This window comes from Ursus americanus, chromosome 36 (assembly GCF_024610735.1).
Source record: "Ursus americanus isolate L20-20 chromosome 36, mUrsAme1.1.p, whole genome shotgun sequence".
NCBI classification, from domain to species: domain Eukaryota; kingdom Metazoa; phylum Chordata; class Mammalia; order Carnivora; family Ursidae; genus Ursus; species Ursus americanus.
The window spans coordinates 4,716,730-4,739,318 of NC_142162.1; the positions used below are offsets into that span (position 1 = coordinate 4,716,730).

The 22,589-nt window shown below is 36.3% G+C and overlaps 1 protein-coding gene across 7 annotated transcripts in view; it reads right to left on the reverse strand.

The window, feature by feature from the left end:
* Window positions 1-230: 230 nt before the first annotated feature.
* Window positions 231-22,589, reverse strand: part of CEP152 (centrosomal protein 152) — a 91,563-nt gene continuing 69,204 nt past the window's right edge. For 3 of the 7 annotated variants that reach the window (XM_045812133.2, XM_045812135.2, XM_045812132.2), the window contains 7 exons: window positions 19,552-19,693; window positions 15,329-15,496; window positions 12,022-12,118; window positions 11,128-11,231; window positions 8,269-8,425; window positions 7,917-8,020; window positions 231-1,620 (listed from right to left, as the gene is read on the reverse strand). In XM_045812133.2, the coding sequence (XP_045668089.2) occupies window positions 587-1,620; window positions 7,917-8,020; window positions 8,269-8,425; window positions 11,128-11,231; window positions 12,022-12,118; window positions 15,329-15,496; window positions 19,552-19,693 (1,806 nt within the window). In that variant the 3' untranslated portion in view covers window positions 231-586. Of the gene's footprint in view, window positions 1,621-2,298; window positions 2,320-7,916; window positions 8,021-8,268; window positions 8,426-11,127; window positions 11,232-12,021; window positions 12,119-15,328; window positions 15,497-19,551; window positions 19,694-22,589 lie in introns of all 7 variants that reach the window. The other 4 variants (XM_045812137.2, XM_045812134.2, XM_087859291.1 and 1 more) reach the window with 3 other exon arrangements.

A 22,589-nucleotide genomic window follows, 5' to 3' on the forward strand; every position in this document is an offset into this window, starting at 1 on the left:
TATTTTAAATGATGAAACGAGGACACAACTATGTATTTTTTGGCAATCCTTGAAATACTTCTTTTATACTAATTGAGAATAAGGATCAAAATTTTGAGGAGATATTTCCAGGAAAAGTACATCAAGTAAATCTACATCCTTATTAAACATGACTAATTTCAAATACTGAATTTCGCTGATCATACATACAAATCATCAAAATTTATATTTTAGTCTACATGAATTTCAAACATCTCAGTATAACATTTCTATATTACGAATTATAAAAGAATTCATAACAACTCAATAGGCAATATGCAAGTTTATTTAAATAATTTAACACTGCACAGAAAGCTAATTTAGAAGTATAAAAATAGATGGTTTAGCAACCAAATATAAAGCACCACACAGAAGCAGATTACACATACACCATCAGGTCTCTGAAAGATTAAGGCAACATTAATATCTCAAATCATTTTATGAGAACACTTTACTCATATGATAGATATTATTAAAACACCTCAAATAGAGTCCACAATTTTTTCAGTATGAATCTTCCCTTCCAGTTTTGTCAATATATTAATGATTTTTCTTAAATACTGTACAATTAGTCTAGATTGACAAAGGGGCTATCAAAGCCACTATCTTGTTGGCTAGATAGAGGAGCAATTAATTTTCTCGAAGGCTGCCGACACACAGATGATGGTACTGTACCGCTCAGTTTTTTGTAATCGGACTTTAATATATCAGCTTTATGATGAGGAAGGTGTCTAAGAATCCTACTAATCTCTGGCTGGGAACAAAGGGTTTCTTCTGACAGGTCTGAAGTGTGACCACTCTGACATTCCATTGGTTGACAAATCTTTTTATTTTTCTCTGTATCTGAAAGACAACTGGCTGCTGAAAACTCTTTGAAATTAACAGCGTCAGCTGGTATATCCAGAGTTTCTTGTGGTCTACTGTGTAAAAATGACACTTCGTGACTGTTGCAGGGTAAAGTGGCACTGTTGGAATGCCAGCCTATGGAGTCATCCAGGTCCCCTCCATCCTTTACTGGAGTTTCCCGAACACCCAAACTTTGACTTTTTTCGGATGCAGCATTTTCACTTTCCATTAGTGGATTACACTTATACACTTTTAAACCAAGTCTTTCATTAGGACCTCGAAAGGTCGTATGCGTGGATCCAGATTCAGAAAGACTAGGGGTATATCTAGAGGGTTTATTTCCGAAGGATCCAAGAAACGGGTATGCAGCTGAATGCTGAAGTGATTCACAGCCAGTATCACTGAGGTCTTTCTTCTTATGCAAACCAAAGCCTTTTTCACCTTCACAAGGAACAAACTCAGGAGAAACATTTTTTGGCAACATGTCTGGGTGTTTATAATTGTTATCCCCAAACTGGAAGCCTAAGTGTGATCCTTTGGAACCCGTGTGCTTTGTGTCCCCATGCTCTGCGTCCTCTAACCGTCTTCGTAAGTTACAAGCAGACCTTCTCTTAGGAACTTGGTCACACATACTTCTGGGGATAGTTTGTGTACTGTTTGATTTGCTTTCAGTGTGACGTGGTGTGTTCTGATTCACATCATTTCTTTTTGATTTTTCAACTCCAGTCAGCATCTCTGAAGTCAGAGGTAGTACTACTACATAAAGGGAACACAAAATTAGGGGAAAACAAAATTAGGAGAAAATTAACATTGAAAGAGGAGGAAAAAAAATTATGTTTTCATGTATTTCCGAAGAATGTTGTATTTTATTTTATTTTTTTTTAAAAGATTTTCTTTATTTATTCGACAGAGATAGAGACAGCCAGCGAGAGAGGGAACACAAGCAGGGGCAGTGGGAGAGGAAGAAGCAGGCTCATAGCGGAGGAGCCTGATGTGGGGCTCGATCCCATAACACCGGGATCACGCCCTGAGCCGAAGGCAGACGCTTAACCGCCATGCCACCCAGGCGCCACAAGAATGTTGTATTTTAATCATTCTCAAAGAAAATACATCAATGCTGGACATTTAAAAATATTATTTTACATATCCATTAAATAAAGTTAAGCAATTTTGTTACTAAAATCTGACATTATTGTCATGCATCTGATGATTTTCTGCAACAGATATCACATTTCAAGAGCCAACTGCCACGTTTCCAATTCTGCTCCGATGAAGAAAATTTGCTAGAAGAACCCCAACGCCCAATGCCAGCATAAGCACACCTACACACACACAGAGTAAAAGCTAAAATGGAATTTCTGATTTAAGTACCTAAGACATAAAATCTGATCAGAAGCACAGCAGCCACATAACATAAAATCAGAGAAACCATACCTCAGGTGTGTACCTTGGTCCCTAGATCATGAAAAGGGTTTGCTTTTATTAGGACATATGCACAGTTGCCCCCAAATCTTTTACACTCAAGTTCCACATCACCACTCCCAAATTTCAACAAATAATCTTTGTGCTTTTTTAAAGAATGTCTACCAATATCAGACTTGTGGATTCCTGAACAATCTCTGCTTCAAGCTTTCTAGAAATTCAAAAGCCCCATTTCCCCACAGATATGTTCAAAATCCCCCAGTGTGACTGGCAATTTATTAATTTTTCACACATTTCCATCAGCTTTTGCTTTATATATTCTAAAGCTATTTAATTATGAACAGAAAGAACCCATTTATAGGTTCTTAGGAGTCTTCTTTCCCATTAGCAACTTCACTTTACTCCCTTTCAAGTATAATTTGCTTAATGTTGTATTTAATTTTATAATTTATCTAATATCAACACTTCATTGCTTAGTATATTATTAATTCCTTCACTTTGAATTTTTGATGTTGTTTTCATAGAAATAACATATGTCTGAATTTTTAAAAAACAGAAATTATGGTCTTTTAATAAGTGAGTTTAACATATTTATGTTTAGTGTGATTGCTGATGTTTGACCCTACAGTAATTTTCTATTGACCCATGCTTCTAGTTGTATTTTTCCTCTTTCGTGATTCTGTTAGATTGAAACCTTTTCTTACAAATCTTCCCCTACTAGTTTGAGAGTTATATATTCTCTTTTTCTATTGACTAGCCTAAAATCTTAATACACATACTTAAACTTCTATTTTTCTAGCAATGGCTAGAGTTATCAGTAACTATATCCTTTCCTTGAAAATAGTAAACCTGTTAGACGTGTTTATTATTTTCCTCTGCAGTTCTTACATCCTTTTGAGACTACTATACTTTGCTAAAATTCTCAGGTCCTTTTATTTGTTCTATTACTTGTATCCATAGGTATAAGTTGTATTGGGTTTTTCTGCCTTGTCTTATTTTGAGTTTGGTGTCTTTTATCATGGTGCTGGCTTTCTAAAGGTATTTGGTGATCCTTGGTTGAATGCTTATCTCATAGATGTTCTGAGTATGGTATCAGCTTGTTTAAAAAAGTTGAGAGTGTACGGGGTGCCTAGGTGGCACAGTGGTTAAGTGTCTGCCTTCGGCTCAGGGCGTGATCCCGGCATTATGGAATCGAGCCCCACATCAGTCTCCTCCGCTGGGAGCCTGCTTCTTCCTCTCCCACTCCCCCTGCTTGTTCCCTCTCTCGCTGGCTGTCTCTATCTCTGTCGAATAAATAAAAATAAAATCTTTAAAAAAAAAATTGAGAGTGTAGTAAAAGGAACAAGCTGAAGGCTGGAAAAATGCAATAGCTGGTACTTGGGGCACGTGGGCTCTAAATTCCTCCTTGGTGTGACTAGCCATCTAGAGCCTTGCCCTGTTCCGACACTCTTTGTTCCTGTTGCTCTTACTACAGCCCAATGTTGGGGGCAGGGGAAGGGAAAGCAGAAGGATTAATAAAGAGAGTGAACCCATCTGGTTACTGTTGTTCTAGAACACCAACTAATTACACTTACCTCACAGGTATCCCCTACAACATACTGCCTTCACATGTGGAACAGTTTTAATACTGCTCCTACTTACAGCTGTCATCTTCTGGCAGTTTTGAACTGCTTCCATCTTCAATCTTATACAGTCTTTCTTTCAGAGATTTCTCACAACTTTTGGTCTATGAATTGTAACTTTTTATTTTTTATTTATTTATTTTTAAAAATTGAGGTACACTTGCCATACAATGTTATATTAGTTTCAGGAATACGACATAGTGATTTAACAGTTCTAGACATATACACTGCTCACCGCAATAAGCATAATTAACATCACCAAACAAAATTATTAAAATACTATCGACTATATTCCTCATGCTGTACTTTTCATCCCTTTGACTTGCCTATTTTATAACTGGAAATTTTACCTTTTAATCTTCTTCACCAGTTTCACCCATCCCCACCCTCTCCCCTCTGGCAACCACCAATTTGTTCTCTGTATTAATGAGACTGTTTCTGTTTTATGTGTTGTTTTTTAGATTTCACATATAAGTGAAATCATATGGCATTTGTCTGTCTGACTTATTTCACTTAGGACAATACTCTCTAGATCCATCCATGTTATCACAAATGGGAAGATTTCATTCTTTTTTTATGGCTGAGTAATATTTATGTGTATGTGTGTATGAAGTCTTCTTAGTCCATTCTTCTAGTGATGGACAGTCAAGCTACTTCAATGTCTTGGCGATTGTAAATAATGTTGCAATAAACATAGGGGTGCATATATCTTTTCAAATTAGTATTGTTGTATTTTGGAGGTAAATACCCGGTAGTGCAATTACTAGATTGTAAGGTAGTTCTTTTTTTTTTTTTTTTTTTTTTTTTAAAGATTTTATTTATTTATTTGACATAGAGACAGCCAGCGAGAGAGGGAACACAAGCAGGGGTAGTGGGAGAGGAAGAAGCAGGCTCCTAGCCGAGGAGCCCGATGTGGGACTCGATCCCGGAATGCCGGGATCACGCCCTGAGCCGAAGGCAGACGCTTAACGACTGCGCTACCCAGGCGCCCCTGTAAGGTAGTTCTATTTTAACTTTTTGAGGAATCTTTATACTGCCTTCCACAGTGGCTGCACCAGTTTGCGTTCCCACCAACAGTTACGGTCCCTTTTTCTCCACATCTTCACCAACATTTGTTTCATGTGTTTTTTATTTTAGCCATTTTGACAGGTGTGAGGTGATACCTCATTGGGCTTTTGATTTGCATTTCCCTGATGATGACTGACGTTAAACATCTTTTCATGTGTCTGTTGGCCATCTAGGTCTTCTTATAGAATGTCTGTTCATGTCTTCTGCCCATTTTTTAATTTTTAATTTTTGGATTATTTACTCTGTGGGTGCTGAGTTGAAGTTCTTTATATATGTGTGTGTGTGTATACACACATACACACACATATACACATATTTTGGATATTAACCCCTTATTGAATATATCATTTGCAAATAAGCTCTATCATTCAGGAGGGTGCCTTTTTGTTTTGTTGATTGTTTCCTTCGCTGTGCAGAAACTTATTTTGCTATAGTCACAATAGTTTATTTTTGTTTTTGTTTTCCTTGGCTGAGAAAACATACTCAGAAAAAAGCTGCTAAGGTCAATGTACAAAAGATTATTGACTATGTTTTCTTTTTCTTTTTTTTTTTTTTTTTTTTTTATGGCTTGAGGTCTTACAAATATTTAGGTCTTTCAAACATTTTGAGGGTTTTTTGGTGTATGGTTTATGAAAGTGATTCAGTTTCATTCCTTTGCGTGTAGCTGTGCAGTTTTCCCATCATTAAAGAGACCATCTTTTCCCCATTGTATATTCTTGCCTCCTTTGTCATAGATTGGCCATATAATCATGAATTTATTTCTGGGCTCCCTATCCTGTTCTATTGATTTATGTGTCTATTTTTGTGCCAGTACCACAGTTTGTATAGAGCTTTGTTGTATAGCTTGAAATTTGGAATTGTGATACCTCCAATTTTATTCTTCTTTCTCAAGATTGCTTCTGCTATTCAGGGTCTTGGTGATTCCATACACATTTTAGGGTTATTTGTTCTATTTTTGTGAAAAATACTATCAACACTTGCATTGGGATTGCACTGAATCTATAGATTGCTTTGGGTAGTATGGGCATTTTAACAATATTAATTCTTCCAATCCATGAGTATAGTATATCCTCCCATTTGTTTATATCATTTTCAATTTCTTTCATCAGTCTCTTTAAGTTTTCAGAGGATAGGTCTTTCACCTCTGTCATTAAACTTATTCCTAGGTATTTCATTCTATTTGGTGCAATTATAAATGGAATTATTTTATTTCTCTTTCTGATACTTTGTTATTAGTGTATATAAACACAACAGATTTCTGTATATTAATTTTATATCCTGCAACATTACTGAATTCATTTAATTCTAGTCATTTTTAGGTGTTGGATTTGGGGTCTTTTATGTACAGTATCATGTCATCTGCAAAAAAAATGACAGTTTTGCTTCTTCCCTACCAGTTTGGATTTTTCTTGTCTGACTGCTGTAGCTAGGACTTGCGGTACTATGTTGAATAAAAGTGTTGAGAGTAGACATCTTTATCTTGTTCCTGATCTTAGAGGAAAAGCTTTCAGTTTTTCCCCATTGGCTATGATGTCAGCTGTGGGTTTGTCATGTACGGACAATATCATGTTGAGGTATAATTCCTCTAAACCCACTTTGTTGAGAGTTTTTATCGTAAACTCATGTTGAATTTTATCAAGCTTTTTCTGCATCTATTGTGATGACCATATGGCTTATTGTCTTAATTTTGTTAATGTGGTATATAATGTAGATTGATTTGTGGATAATGAACCATCCTTGCATGTCCAGAATAAATCCCACTTGATCATGGTGAATGATCCTTTTTCATGTACCGTTGAATTTAGTTTGCTAATATTTTGTCAAGGATTTTTGCATCTGTATTTGTCAGAGATTTGGCCTGTAGTTTTCTTTTTTTTTTTTTAAATAGTGTCTTTTTCTGTGTTGGTATCAGGGTAATGCTGGCCTCGTAGAAATGAATTTAGAAGTTTTCCCTCCTCTTGTATTTTTTGGAAGAGTTTGAGGATAGGCGTTAACTCTTCTTCAAGTTTTTAGTAGCATTCACCTGTGAATACATCTCGCTCTGGACCTGTGTTTTTTGGAAACTTTGTAATTACTGATTCAATTTCATTTCTAGTAATTGGTCTGTTCAGATTTTCTAATTTTTTCCTGATTCTGTCTCAGAAGATTGTATATTTTAAGAAATGTATCCTTTTCTTCTAGGTTGTCCAATTCATTAGCATATAGTTTTTCATAGCAGTCTCTTAACAATTCTCTGTATTTTTGTGGTGTCCATTGTTACTTCTCTTTCATTTCTAATTGTATTTACTTGAGTCCTGTCTCTTTTTTTCCTGAGGAGTCTGTCTGGGTAAAGGTTTATCAATTTTGTTTATCTTTTTAAAAAAGTCTGGAAAACAAACTGAGGGCTTCAGAGGGGAGGGGGGTGGGGGATGGGGGTAGAGGTGATGGGTATTAAGGAGGGCACGTATTGCCTGGTGCACTGGATGTTATACGCAAGTAATGAATCATGGAACTTTACATCAAAAACTAGGGATGTACTGTATGGTGACTAACATAATATAATAAAAAAATTATTATTAAAAAATATATTAAAAAAATAAAGATAAAAAAACCAGCTCCTAGTTTTGTTGACCTTCCCTACTATTTTTTTTTAAATCTCTATTTCATTTATTTCTGCTCTGATCTTTATCATTCCCTCCCTCTTACTAACTTGTTTAAAATCTTTTCTGCCGTTTCTAGGAATGGAAGCAACTACAGGAAGCTGATGGGTATGCTCAGTCTGCCTACTCAAACTGAAAACTCTATATTCTTTTTTGTAGGTTTCCAGTTTAAGTAAAAGAGACACAACTTTATAAATTAACTCTCACTCCTTACATTTCTTGTTCCTTCTCATACTAAAAATATTAAATATTTAACAAAGAAGGGAGAAAAAAACCCTTCAAGTGACTCATTTTGACATACCTGACTGTGTAGTTTTGCTCTGGGATTTATTAGAAATCGGCGTTTCCAGCAATTTTGCCATTGTAGCAAGTTTGCTAGCAGCATTCATAATCTTTTTCTCAGCCCTGTGGGGAATTCCAGAATATTAAATTAATAATAGTTTAAAGGAAAAAATGAGTTTCCTTAGCCCCAGGATTTCTGTTTTCCTATTAGTTCTGCCAATATTTAGGGTAGTACAGACATAAGCTCTCTTAACCCCTAATGGCCGATCATGTAGAAATAGTTAATTTTGTGGTTAAGGAAAATGTTTAGAAAATGACAACATGCTGTCCCGGTAGTCTCAGGACACACTGTTTGTTTAGATTGAACTTACCCTTCCTGTTTTCCATTATCCTGCAAAATCTGTTGGAGGCAAGTCAAGTAATATTTGCGCATCTTTCGGGCGGTTTCTTGACGTTCTCGCAATACCTCTGCTTTTACCATTTCTGCAGCTCTTTCCTTACTCTCCTGAATATAACGAAGCATATCACCTAGTGGGGAGGTGGGGGAGGGAGTTGGTGGGGAGACAGGAATCCCCACAAAATGCATGTTTACTAGCAGTTTTTCAAAAACAGGGGAGGCAGACTTCAGATCAATTTTCTGAAAGATGAACTGACTAGAGGTATAGTTTAAACATTGTACTTTTCCACAATCATTAAAATGGAATGTTTCAGATCACTATTTTAGGAGACTCAAAGGAGAAACAATCTAAAAGTCCTTTTAGAATGATGATAGCAAGGGGCGCCTGGTGGCACAGCAGTTAAGCCTCTGCCTTCAGCTCAGGGCGTGATCCCGGCGTTATGGGATCAAGCCCCACGTCAGGCTCCTCCGCTATGAGCCTGCTTCTTCCTCTCCCACTCCCCTTGCTTGTGTTCCCTCTCTCGCTGGCTGTCTCTATCTCTGTCAAATAAATAAATAAAATCTTTAAAAAAAAAAAAAAAGAATGATGATAGCCACATATGTTAAGGAAACAGCATATTCTCTAGGAAAACACTGTCATATTCTAACACTAAGGCAAGAAAATCAATATGAGATACAGAAACTTACACATTTCAATTATGTATTGTCTGATTAAGAGAGGAGGAAAAAATATACATAAAGGGTGAGGAAGAAAGGAAGAAAGAACCAGACACAGAAAGGTAGAAGGAGGCAACATGAACTGGAGAGACTCATATTTCCATTTACTTATGCTCTGAAAATCCATGTTTCATTATTTATTCAATTCTTTCAGCAGCACTTATGAGTACCCAAATAAATATAATACTACAATCCATGAGAGATATGTACAAAATGCCAGGGAGAAGGATGAGACCTATGTTGCCCTCTGAAATATACGTTTAAAAATAGTTCAGAGGAGGGGCGCCTGGGTGGCACAGAGCTTAAGCGTCTGCCTTCGGCTCAGGGCGTGATCCCGCGTTATGGGATCAAGCCCCACATCAGGCTCCTCCGCTATGAGCCTGCTTCTTCCTCACCCACTCCCCCTGCTTGTGTTCCCTCTCTCGCTGGCTGTCTCTATCTCTGTCAAATAAATAAATAAAATCTTAAAAAAAAAAAAAATAGTTCACAGGAATGCCTGGGTGGCTCAGTCGGTTAAGCATCTGCCTTTGGCTGGGGTCCTGATCGCAGGGTCCTGGGATAAAGTTCCACATCAGCCTCCCTGCTCAGCGGGGAGCCTGCTTCTCCCTCCACCTGCTACTCTCCCTGCTTATGGTCTTGCGCGCTCTCTCTCTGGCAAATAAATAACATCTTTAAATAAATAAGTAAATAAATAAATAAATAATAGTTCACTGCTTTCAAGTTTTCTTTTTATCTTTGATTCAACATGATTTGATTGAGACTACCATTACTTAAGGTCAACTTTTTCTTTTTTTTTTTTTTTTAACTAAATCTAGGGCTACATCCTATCCCTAAAATATCACCACTCTGTTATATTAAAGATTCAATTCAAGAGGACTCTCCCTCAATATCAGTAAGCTTTTCTTGAAAATTAGATGCTCTATGCAGAAAATACTAACTGAAAGACTATTTCTCATTATTTGAAGTGGGACAATTAAATTGGAATACATGTCAACACAAAACCACAGCTAATGTCTAAAATGTTAAACAATACACATACACACAAGTCAGCATATGAGTATGAAAAAAATGCTTAAAATTTCACTTCCCAACTGATATGATTATTCACAAAAAGTTGCTTGGTTTGTTTTGTAGTAATATGACCTTTGTTGGCACCAGCAACAACTAAGAAGTAAATTGTCTCTATTGATACTGAGTGGGCTTTTCAAAACATCTACAAAAGATTCTGATGATCTAACAAATACATTTGGAACTTAAGACCTTCCCCACTCATTTTGTTAAATAGCAATTTTGAGAGGTAAACATACATTTCTCCTATATCAACACTGGTTATTGTTCTGGGACATACATACAATCCAAGCAATATTGTAATTAAAAAACAGGAGATATTCTGAGAAAACATAAAACCAAAGAAATGCTCTGCAAGGTATGCTGCATCGCCTCTTACTGCAAAGGACCTGATAAACATATTTACATGTATGACTTAATCCATTATCGAAATAATGAGAAAGAACAGAATAATGCCTAGCTAGATCTATTTTCTGTGGTCTTTAAAAGCTATGGTGGAGGGGCACCTGAATGGCTCAGTTGGTTAAGCATCTGCCTTTGGCTCAGGTCATGATCCCAGGGTCCTGGAATCGAGTCCCACATCAGGCTCCTCGCTCAGCAGAGAGCCGGCTTCTCTCTCCACCTGCCATTCCCCCTGTTTGTGCTCATTCTCTCTCTGACAAATAAATAAAATCTTTTTTTTTTAAATTAAATAAAAGCTTATGACAGAAAGTAATACTTGCTAATTTAAAACTCACATGACATTTTATTTTAGTTAAGTTTTAAGATTATGAAATTTTTAGTTTAACATTGGTGCCCAAAAAAGAACAGGATAATTAACAATATAAAGTAACTCTACCCTCATGTCACTTCCAAAAGATATTGGGCAAAATGATCCATTGCTGCATAATTTAGAAAAGGTGCCACTAATTTCTTCTAGAAAGCAGATAAGATCTCAGAACAAGGTAGTTTGGAAAATTCCCCCAAATTACTGACTGCTAGTAATAAAAAAAAAAAAAAAAAAGGCTCAAACCACCTTAAAATCTTGGGAATCTCCTCAGGGACTTACGCTTAATTTTTTTTACAGCTTTAATGTACTGTCCACGAAGTTCTTCCAAGGCCCTCCCATTGCACAGCAGGCAAGCATTTTCAATGGCCCCTTCTGACAATGACCTAAAAATGAACCAAATATTGCAAACAGATAGTTATATAAATATATCTATCTATATATTCCACTAACATCAAACTGAGATGTGCTAAAAAATACATATATATATATATATCAGGATCTTTACTATACAGTTATTTAAAATAGAAGAAAAATAGAAACAAATGTTATGGTTACTTAAAAAATTCAGGATAAATCCACATGATGAAAATACATACTGCTAGTGCAAAGCACATTATAGAATATTTAATGACATACAGAAATGTTTATCTTTTAACATTACATTAATAAAAGCTTACAAACTAGCTTACATGATAATCTCAGTTTTTGAAACATGCACATGAGTATAAAGTGGCTTAAATGATATAAAACAAGAGGTTAACAAAGGGTATCTACTAGGAATAGGGTTTTGGAAGATTTTCTTTTTTATACTTCTTGCTATATAACAAGTTTTATACTCTTAGTATGAATCTTATTGATATAATTGATATTAAAAAATTAAAAATACTTAGAAATAAACAATTTCTTTAAAATAGTAAAAGGTGGGGCACCTGGGTGGCTCAGTTGGTTAAGCAACCAAACTCTTGATTTCGGCTCAGGTCATAATCTTGGGGGTGTGACATCAAGCCCTGAGTCAGTCTCTGTGCTAGGTGTGGAGCCTGCTTAAGATTCTCTGTCTTCCCTTCCCTCTGCCCTTCCCTCCCCCCACACCCCCATCCCCTGCTCACACGTGTTCTCTCTCTCTCAAAAAAATAAACAAAAATAAATTTAAAAATAAAAATATTAAAAGTCTACCTTGGTGGTGTTTTACAAAGTGTTCTCAGTTCTTCTAATTTACTCTTCATGTCATTGTTTTCTTCTATTAATTCTTCAACAACTTTACTGTTCTCTTCTAAAAAAGAAAAGTAATGGTATATTGGTCATTAATCTTTTTTTCCCCTCAGTTTTCCTCTCCCTGAAATTCCCAGTGCAAATGTTTATAGCGGAGATTGTGGAAATGGCAGTTGCTCCCTGTCATTCATTTCCTGATGAGTCCTAATCTGACCACTCCCTGTTTCGGTTTCTCCCCACTTAGAATCTGTATTACATCCACATGTTGCTTTGGGTTACACACTGCCCTGGAATAGGTTTCCAACTGTTTCATATGCATCTATTTTGTTTCCCAGCTAGACTGAAGCTCTGTTGAAACATACTGGGTCTTCTATTTTCACATTCCTCTTGGATCCTGGTATACAGTCTATGCTCATATATATATGACCATTGAACAAGCACTGCCATACAAAATAAAAAGAAAATTAATATTAAGTAGGTACCACTTTCACAATGTAAGATTTTCAATTCTCTGAACTTCTAAAAAGAGGGTGAGGAGACTGATGGGAGTCCCTATGGAATGGAGGACAAAGCATGAATTTCAGAGTGAGAGAGACATGAGTTTAAATCCTAGCTCTGCTTCTTTACAAGTTAGATGAGCTTAAGCAAATTACTTACGCTTTCTGAACCTGAGTTTTTTCATGTGTAAAATGGAGATAGTATTACTTACCTTTAATAGAAATAAAACAATAGGTGCACAGCACCTTATACAAAGTCTAGCAATACCAGTGTTTAATAAATATGAACAGGACACGCCATGTTTCCTACCATGCCACCCTCTCAACACACCCTGTAAGTTGGGTAATGAACTATTCTATTCCTCCTAGTGATTGATATAACTTTTATATTTTTAAATCACTCACTCTTACTCCACCACTTCTCAATAAATGCTACCAGCACAGTAGGAAAGGGAATTTAAGAAACAAAAAAGCAACCATAATAGCAAAAACATTATGAACTAAGAGATGTACATTAAGACAAACACTGAAATCAAACTATCAAATGACTTAATTCTGACCCCAAACCCTTTTATCAGCCCATTGTTCTGAGCTCAGTACCAACTTCTTGGATTATTTCTAAATCTATGAATTATGGCACTACGCAGAATAACTATGATCACAATGTATGGTGCTAAATATTATTTGTAAATACTAATCTTATCCAGCAGCCTTTGTCATTTTATATGTAAAACAAATATTCTTGATTTCCATCAAATTTTTCAAGAGCTACAATTAGCTCATTTACTCTTCTGGCCTGTACCAAAGAGCTAAGCCATCACCATGGGAATTACAGTTGTTAAAATTTTTATCTCAAAATTCTTAAAATCCTGTCTTGCCTTAAAATAATGATTATCTATCTCTAACAGACTTGGTAAGCAGTAGGTGGGAGTGAAGCAGGCTCCTCTTAGTCAACATTATCTACCGAGTGTGCTATGTTGCCAGGTACTGTGCACTAAGTGCTCGGTCAGGACTTGATCCTTGTCATCAAGGCTATACTCAAAGGCCAATACAGACAAAAATTAATTACAAGGACGATATGATAAATGTTAGAAAAGTCATTGGAGCTGCGGGTAATGTCTAACAGAGGAAGCTAACCAATCTGGGGTGGTCAGGAAAGCCTCCCTGATGAAGCAATGCACCAGGGGAGGGAGGAGTAGGAGTTAGCCAGGCAATGTGATCAGGATGGGAAGACAGATGTTTTGGTAAACGGAGATGAAAACAGACAAGAGAAAAGAGATAATGAAATCCATGCTCTGGCCCTATGAGAGAATAAAAGGGCTGGGGCAAGACAAGGCTAAGGGGCTGGCAGATGCTGAATCATGAAAGTCTTCTTACATGATGTTAAATAAAATGCATTGCCTACTGAAGGCTAGATAAGTCAAAGGACTTTAAACAAGAGAGTGTTGTGATCCGATTTACTTTTTTAAAAGGTCGCTGGAGCTACATTATGGGGAATGGCTTAGAGGCGCAAGATTGGAAGCAGAAAGAGCCAGGAGGTGACTGCTGTCCAGGCAAGCAATCGAGTTGAAATGTAGAAAAAAAATGAATGTATCTGTCTGTTTTTTTCTGGATCACACAATTATTTGGAACCCTTACATTCAATCCTTCATTCATTCAAACATTTATTATCTTCTGGCACATAATGGGCATCATGACTACAATGATGAACAAGACACGACATATTCCTTATTCTCAGGGAACTTATAGGTTAGAAAGGGCATCAGGCAAGTAACCAAAAAATTAAATACAGAATGGTAAGAGAGTAGGAGGAGCCAAGAGTGCTATGGGGCCACAGAGAAGAAGCCCATTTAACCCAGAGGGAATCAAGGAGGGCTCGGCAGACAGGCATCTTTCTCAGTCGAACCCTAAAGGATGAGGAAGAGTTAGGCCAAAGGAGAATGAAAGAGTAAGGGGTAGGAGAGAGTGACAACACTGTATGCAAGGTCCAGCAGCACAATTCCTGACCAGCTCAGCAATCTGAGTATTTCAAACACACACAGTACAGAGCACAGGAGATAAGCAACCGTAAAAGGTAAGAGGGAGCGGCCTCAGAAGCTCCGTAGCCTCCCTGGTGCAGCAGGGCAAGAGGAGATAGCAGAGCTATCCCTTCCAGATCATCTCCCTGACAGCACCGTGAAGAATGGACTGGAAGGGTGCCAGACCAGGCCCGTGTGTCTTTGTGCACAACTTCCCCTTCTCCTAGAATGCTGTCCTCTTTGGCGAACACTTTCATCTTTCAAGGCTAAGTCAAGCCCCCCTTAACTCAAATAGAAGGAAGAGTTCACTCCCATCCTCTCTGCCAAGTTTACACAAGCACACCGCCAGGCGCAGTCGGTGCTGCGATTATTTATTAATCTGTTTTTAGGTCTCCTCACTTGATGATAAGCTTCTTGAAAGAAGGAAACAGTCTTGTACATTTATAGCAGACCTGGAATTCCGTCCGATGTATTCACTGCTGTGTCCCTAGTGCCTAGAATACTGCCTGACACATATTGGGTACTCAATATCTATTCAATCCAAAAAGGAAGAAAGGAATGTGACCTTTTAATCAGAGCTTCAATTTTCCTCTTTGTAGTTCAGGAATAATAATTTGGTCAGTAAAAATAAGGCCCAAATTAGTTTACATTAATCCTCAAAGAGAATCGGTGCCTACATTAACTAAAATGTCACATTTGAACATTTCAAGGATCAAAGAGATTTATACCGGTAGTAGTGCTACTTTAAATGCTAACCTCCAATTTTTTCCACTACAGCTTTGTGCTTTCTTTCTAAATGCTGAAGATGCCTACAGCATTTCTCCAGTTTTCTTTTCAGATCTTGACATTCCTGCTTTGCCTTTTCAAGTTCTTGGAAGCAGTGTCCACAGCATGAATCTTTAATTTCAAGGATCTTTTTCTTATCTGCAAAAATTAAATGATAGCAAACTTTTATATCAACTTAGACTATGAACTAAAAAAGAAAGGAAGGAATGCAGGAACAAAGGAAGGAAGGAAACCAGGTGACATGACTAAAGAAAGGCAACAGTACAACCGAAAAGAATGTGATGCTTAAGTGAGAGACCTGGGTTTAAATCTTCTTTATACTATTTATTGGCAGTATGGCTCAGAGTATATAACCTGAGACTTAGTTTTTTTAATATGTAAAATTAAATAATACCATCTATTTTAAAAATTGCTATGAAACATAATGTTCAGCTCATAGTATTGAATACCATTCCCCACTAAAAGGAACCAAGATCTTCAAGAAATGGCTAACTCCAGTACTGGGACAGGGTATATACAAGATGAATGCCAGAAAGAAATTCCTGAAAAATACAGGAAAGTCACAAGGACAAAGGAGCCAGTTTGAAAGGGCTCCAGTAGCTGAATATGGGGCAATTTGAACACTAAGTATATTAATGAATTATAAAATATTTAAAAAAGAGGAATCCATGAGCCATACCAATAATCCTACCCATAATGGGCTGGAAGGATAGACAGATGGATAAGTAAGTTAAGTTGATAGGTAAGTAGGTAGACAGATTGATGGACAGACTGATAAATAAACAAAAAGATAGACAAATAAGCACTCAAACTAACAGGAGGATTCACGATTATAACAACATGCCAAGTGCAAACTGGTGAAAGTGGAGAGAAGTCTAGAGCTGAAAAAATTATAATTTTGCAACCACCACAGTAAAGACTGAATCAGACAAGCATCATCAATGATTGCCACATATAAGAGAAGTGTTTAATGAGAAGGACATTTTCATGGTCTTTGAAGTGTCTCCCCACAGATTGCTTATTAGTTGTGAGGTGGAAGGAACCCACTGAAGAAAATGGGCAACACCGTGACCAGGTGCTCAAAGGAACTTCGGTAAAAGACAAATGGACACTGTGCACCTCCACGTGTGATAAGACATCACCTATGCAGCATTCCAGCCAACGAAACGCAACCTGAATCTAATTATGAAGAACTATCAAACTCAAAATGAGGAAAGTTCTACCAAAAGCGGGAGGTGGGGTGGAGTGGTGGGGAGAAGGGAGAGTAAGTCTTTCAAAAATGCCAATGTCATAAAAGTCAAAAAGAGGCTGTGGAAATATTCTAGACTAAAGGAGACTAAAGAAACATGACATCTAAAGATAACACCTGACCCTGGACAGATTCCTGTACTGTAGGGAGAAAAAAAATATGAAAGACATTATTGCGTCAGTTGACAAAATTAGAATACAAACAGGTTGATACAATATTTTCATCAAATGTTTAATTTACTATACTAAGGTTCTAAAAGAAAAAATTCCTATTTTTTGAAAATACACACTGAAGCATTCAGGGGTAAAACGGCACAATGTATATAACATCCTCAAATTGTTCAGGAAAGAAAATGAAATGCTCACATACACATATACACAGAAGAGCATAAAACTGTATACAACTTTATCAACAAACATATCTAGGTAAAGGATATATGAGTGTTACTTGCAACAATTTTTACTTTTGTAACTTTTCTGTAAGTTTGAAATTGTCTCCAAATGAAAAAAACTATTTAAAACTATCAGGAGGTACAAATGTATGAAAACTGTGGCACAGTACCTGGCAGAGAGCAGCATACAATAAATAACAGCTATTGCTATTAGTAATATGTGGAATCCGTAAAATTTAAATAATATAAAAAAGATACAAAAAATAGATTCTTACTATTAATATAATTGACATAATAAAGTAGGAACAAATTGGCACAGACTCAAAAACCGGTACCCAAAAATCTGATATAAAATCATTGGTTCAGCAAAATTATTCTTAGCTCCTTCCTGACTTTAGTCTCCTTTGAATGGTGCCATTTGTGTCCGTGAGCATCAAAGAATTAATGAAGCATCACACTGGTAGCATACATGGCATTTATATTTTTCATTTAAGATACTGTTGTAAAACTAGAAACCAGGCAAATGCCCACTGACAAGAGAATAAATTATAGTATGCTCATAGAATGGAATACGACACAGCAACTAGAGCTACGTGCATTAACATAGACAAATATCAGAAGCTTGCTATTAAGTGGAAAAAAGCAAGTTACAAAGACTACAATGAATATTAAACCATTTTTATAATGTTAGAAGACAAAACAACCACTTTTTGAGGATACCTGTATTTGGTCAAAACATAAAGAAAAGAGAATAATTTTTTAAAAATCAGAATATTTTGTTACCTTGGACTGTAAGGAAGTTACAGGGATGGGACTGTGGTCAAACACAGAGGGGTCTTCAACAGTACTGTTGACACTCTAGTTCTTAAGTCAAAGAGTGGGCTCCCGGTTCGTAGACTTCATAACTTACATTTGCATCATATATTTTCTTTGCATGTATCAAATATTTTGTGATTTTTAATTTACTTTAAAAAATAAGATATTTGGAGACTATAATCAAATGGTTAACAATGGTACTCTCTGGTGGTAATATTATAAAGGACTACAGCACTTAATATATATTTTTGATTATTTAGTCCTTTCTAATGAATTGGTTAATGTGTTTGGTTTTAGGGAAAAAAGACTGAAGAAAGAAAAATCCTTTTGTAGTCTGATTTGTCTTAAGTAAAAACAAATTCCTTTCATATTGATAGGACTTCCCAAAGCCAAATAATATCTAAAATTTGTTGCTACCCATTTCATAAATTAAAAAAAAAAGTTATGTGGTTATTCCAAATAAAAACAACAGATATACTATGACACTGAAAAGTAAGAAACAAAATACATATTAAGATAGTATTCTCGGGGTGCCTGGGTGGCTCAGTCGTTAAGCGTCTGCCTTCGGCTCAGGGCATGATCCCAGAGTCATGGGATCGAGCCCCACATCAGGCTCCTCAGCTGGGAGCCTGCTTCTTTCTCTCCCACTCCCCCTGCTTGTGTTCCCTCTCTCGCTGGCTGTCTCTCTCTCTCTGTCAAATAAATAAACAAAATCTTTAAAAAAAAAAATAGTATTCCCATACACCTAATGAATGATAAGATATTCTCAACCACCTAGAATCTAGAAGTGAGGAAAAAGGGCCTATGGACGATCAGGAAAATAACTGTCAACTGACTTCTTAAGAAAGGCAGAAGTTCTCTAAAATTCTGGTAATATTACTTACTAAATTAGATATTGTGGAAGTTAAGGTTATTAACCTAGTACATATGAGTTGTTCTGGCAACTCGTAGTTCTCTTCCAGGTTGCAACAGAGACAGCAAAAAGAAACAGAAAGAGTGGGTATGTGTTTGCATGTGGAGGGAAGGAGCAGGCTGTGAGAGATCAGTATCTTAAAAAGGATTGGAGCTAATAAAGGATATGTCAGTTCCTAGTTCAGAATTCCCAGTGATTAAGCAATATAAGCCCAATCAATATTCCTCCCTGAGCTCTGAATACGTCAAGGGGCTTCAGTACAATACAGTAATTCTTTTTCACAATAACAACTGTAAGTCATTATGGAAACATTAAGCTATTAATTTACTAAATATCAAGGAACACAAACTATGTGCCATTCACTCTGCCATGTACTGGAGAGGAAGAGATAAAACACTGCTCCTGCCCTCAAGAAACAAATCAGGAAACACCTCGCCAGAAAGATTTCCACTAAAAAAAAAATGGTTGAAATAAGCTCCAATAACATGAACAAAAAGGTCCCAGTTATTTGGCAATTCTTTTATGTGAAACCCGTGATTTCTCAGTAAAGACAGGGAATAAAAACATGACTATTCTATTAAAATTCTCATTATTCTCCTTATAATAAGAACTACCCACAAAAGGATAGAATTAAGAGGGTCTAAAGCATCCCCATCTCCTAAATGCAAAATGAAATCTAGGGAGAAGACACAGATTAGGTAGGAGTAATATTATCCACTTGTTCACTCATAAAAGCTACACGCATCTTTGACTTCATCCTCAAAGCAACCCTCTGCAACTGTGAGTATGGATGTAACAAACCAGTAGGAATAAAATCCCATTACCAGCTTCTGCTTCTGTTTTTTGCAAGGCCAAGTTCTGAGCACAGAGTCCAAAAGTAGGTGCAGGAAGGACTGCCAGGACTCCAGGGTCTCCTCTGCCAGTGACCTCTGTGGCAGGATCCTTAGAGATCTTGGCCATATTTCTCTGAAAGAGAGTATCTTCATAGTTAATGCCATGTAAAAATCTTTACACAATTTTCTATTTAAAATGCTTATATTAAAAACATAAAAAGAAAACATTGTCTGAAAAAAATCTTGCTTAAACCATCACCAGTATTTTTCTTAGGGTGTTACATGAATACGGTCATTACTATGAACTCGTCTATTATGACCATAATTTTCAAATTAGAACATTATCTGACAGAGGTCTGGTGGGCCAACTATGAGACAGACAGGAGATACAGTCTGCACACATATATATGAATTTAAGATATTTTAATAGTTTATGTGGTCAAATCACAGGACATATTATGTGAAATCACAATTGTTCTTGAAAATCCTGAACATTTTCACTGCAGCAGGGGTCAAACTCAGAAACTATAATATCAAACTTTTGTCTTCACAAATCTAAAATTACATTTATACAGTATGTTACATTTCTGAATACTTTAATATATACCATTATTTTATAAGGAAGTTCAGTTGAATTCCAAAGTTAGAGAAACTGAAGCTAACCTAAACATCTTGCACAAGACTATTTCTTCACTAATATTTATCGAACACTTTCGGTGTTCTAGTCCCTGTTACAGCAATACAGCTACTAAATTCATTAATGGTGAGACATTCTTTTAAGGCAGTGTTTTCAGATTCTAGGCAACTATTAAATCCCAAAGGGACAAAACAGGTGATCTCAAGAAAGCTGCCTTGTTTAATTACCTAAGAAATTCACATATCAGGTTGATTCTTAGAAGCCTTGATTTTGATTATAAGAAACTCATTTAGCTGCCTGTTGGAAAACCTCCTTACAATGTGCATCAGAAGCAGAGGTCAGCAGTTACAGAGAAAATGCAAACTCAGGCAATCAAGGGGATATGAGGCTGAGGCCAAAAAGAGTAATAAAAGTTGAACTCTAAGGTAGCCAATGTTTCCAGATTCTACTCAAAACTGGAGAAAAGCCAAGATGACAAAAATATAGTAGCAGCAGCAACCTTCTTGTCTTAGTTTTAACTTGACTTTGGTGGTAAGAAAAGACAGAACACACATCCTTAAATTTGTTTGAAAATTCTGTTCCAATTGATATTTTTGTTTTCTTTTTTCCATCATGACCTGTTGTATTGATGTATTCCAATAAGGCATTCATTTTCTGGGAAACTACATTTTTAATTGATTGCATCCTGTCCATTTAAAAAAACTTTTTATCATCTAAGTTATTTTAACAAGGACTTCGTTTATATATACTGATCATTTTTTCCTGTTTTAATTTTCATAAACAGTTCTAAAAATGATCAATTTAATCAACTGTAATTCCTAGTTCTTCATATTTATGGCACCTATATTGCAAACTTATAATCACTGGTTACAATCATTGCTTTCCCTCAAGGTCCTGAGCTGGGATAGCTCTCAAACAGATGATCAAGTATTCTTCTATGACAAATGCCAGAGTAGGCATTTCAAAACCATCCTTTTCTCACGAATAGAATCTGATCCCACCCAACAAAAGCTACAAAAGTCTAAGTTCTTAGCCAAATTATGTGATTCTGTCTCCACAGACATGTGAGCTACATTAAGCATACAAATGATCTTAACACTGCTAGCACAATCAGAAAACCTATACAGAGACCCCAGGATTGAGTATATATTAATAGAAGAAAGGTGTTATATTTCCCTGATTTCTGTAGCAGGGATTGCCTTTTCAGTAAAGTAAACATGAAAGCATATAACATGATTTTCCCATCACTGCTCACGCTTAGAACTCTCTATAAATAATTCGTATTTTTTCCAAAAATTTTCAATTAAGAAATACAAGCATTATTCATGGGAAATGATCTTGCCCAGTTATTTTTACATTGAAAACAACTCTTAACTAGATGCTTTCACATCTCTGTGAAATCAAGAATAGTAGTATCAACTGGGGTGAACTGGGATGGGGTAGACTAATCTTTCAGGTAAACTTTGAGCCTAAAATTCTGTACTATCTCAAATGCAGGAGGCAGAAAGGCCAAGCTGCATCATTCATATCCTACAAAACCCAAGGAATTAGGCCAGAGATTGGTACTTTCTTTTTCAGATAAGCAATTATAATATATGACCACACAGGTAACAGACTAGTTATCCTCAAGTGTGGGACTGGAACTCGGATTTTTTTTCCCAACTTATAACTCTTTCTAGTAAGTATTAATACCAACATTCAATCATGGCCTTCGAAATTGTTAATCATGTTATCGTAATGAAACTTACGTCTCTTCTCAGACAGACCTTATAACATTGGCAACTTTCTTCTATCTCTAATTCCAAATGTTGAAATTGGCTGATCACAACACCGACATATCATTCTGGATTTTTCACGCATATCTCATTTCTTTAATCATCAGCTTTTCCACCGAAACTAAAAGCTGGTGTCAGAGACTAGACAACTAAAAGAATACCACTAATTCATTCTACATGCACAGATATAGATCAACAAAACTGGGCTTCGGAGTTTTGTGTGAGTGAGCCATACTTCTAACTGCTTGTTCTACAACCATATTTTTTGTACTTGGTTGGCATTTTTTGCCTTTGTGACATAAATTCCTTGAGGGCAAGAAATAGGTTTCCAAACTCTTTAGAAGCTCTTAAGAAACCCTAGTTTAATACGATGCATATTTCTTGAAGTGGTCATGCCCAAAAAACAAAAATAGGAATGACAGTTATTCAGTTTCTCAAAGCTTAGCCCCTTACAAAGAACAGCATGTATTTTTTAGGAAAAAGAGGTCTAGAGCCTAAAAGCTCTGCCTCATATTTGTGGCACCATGAAGAAGCAAAGTTTTTTTGGCAAAAAGAAATGAAATCCTCTGGATTCACTACAAAAAGTTGTTAAGCCACTGGTAAAAACTCAAGTTTTA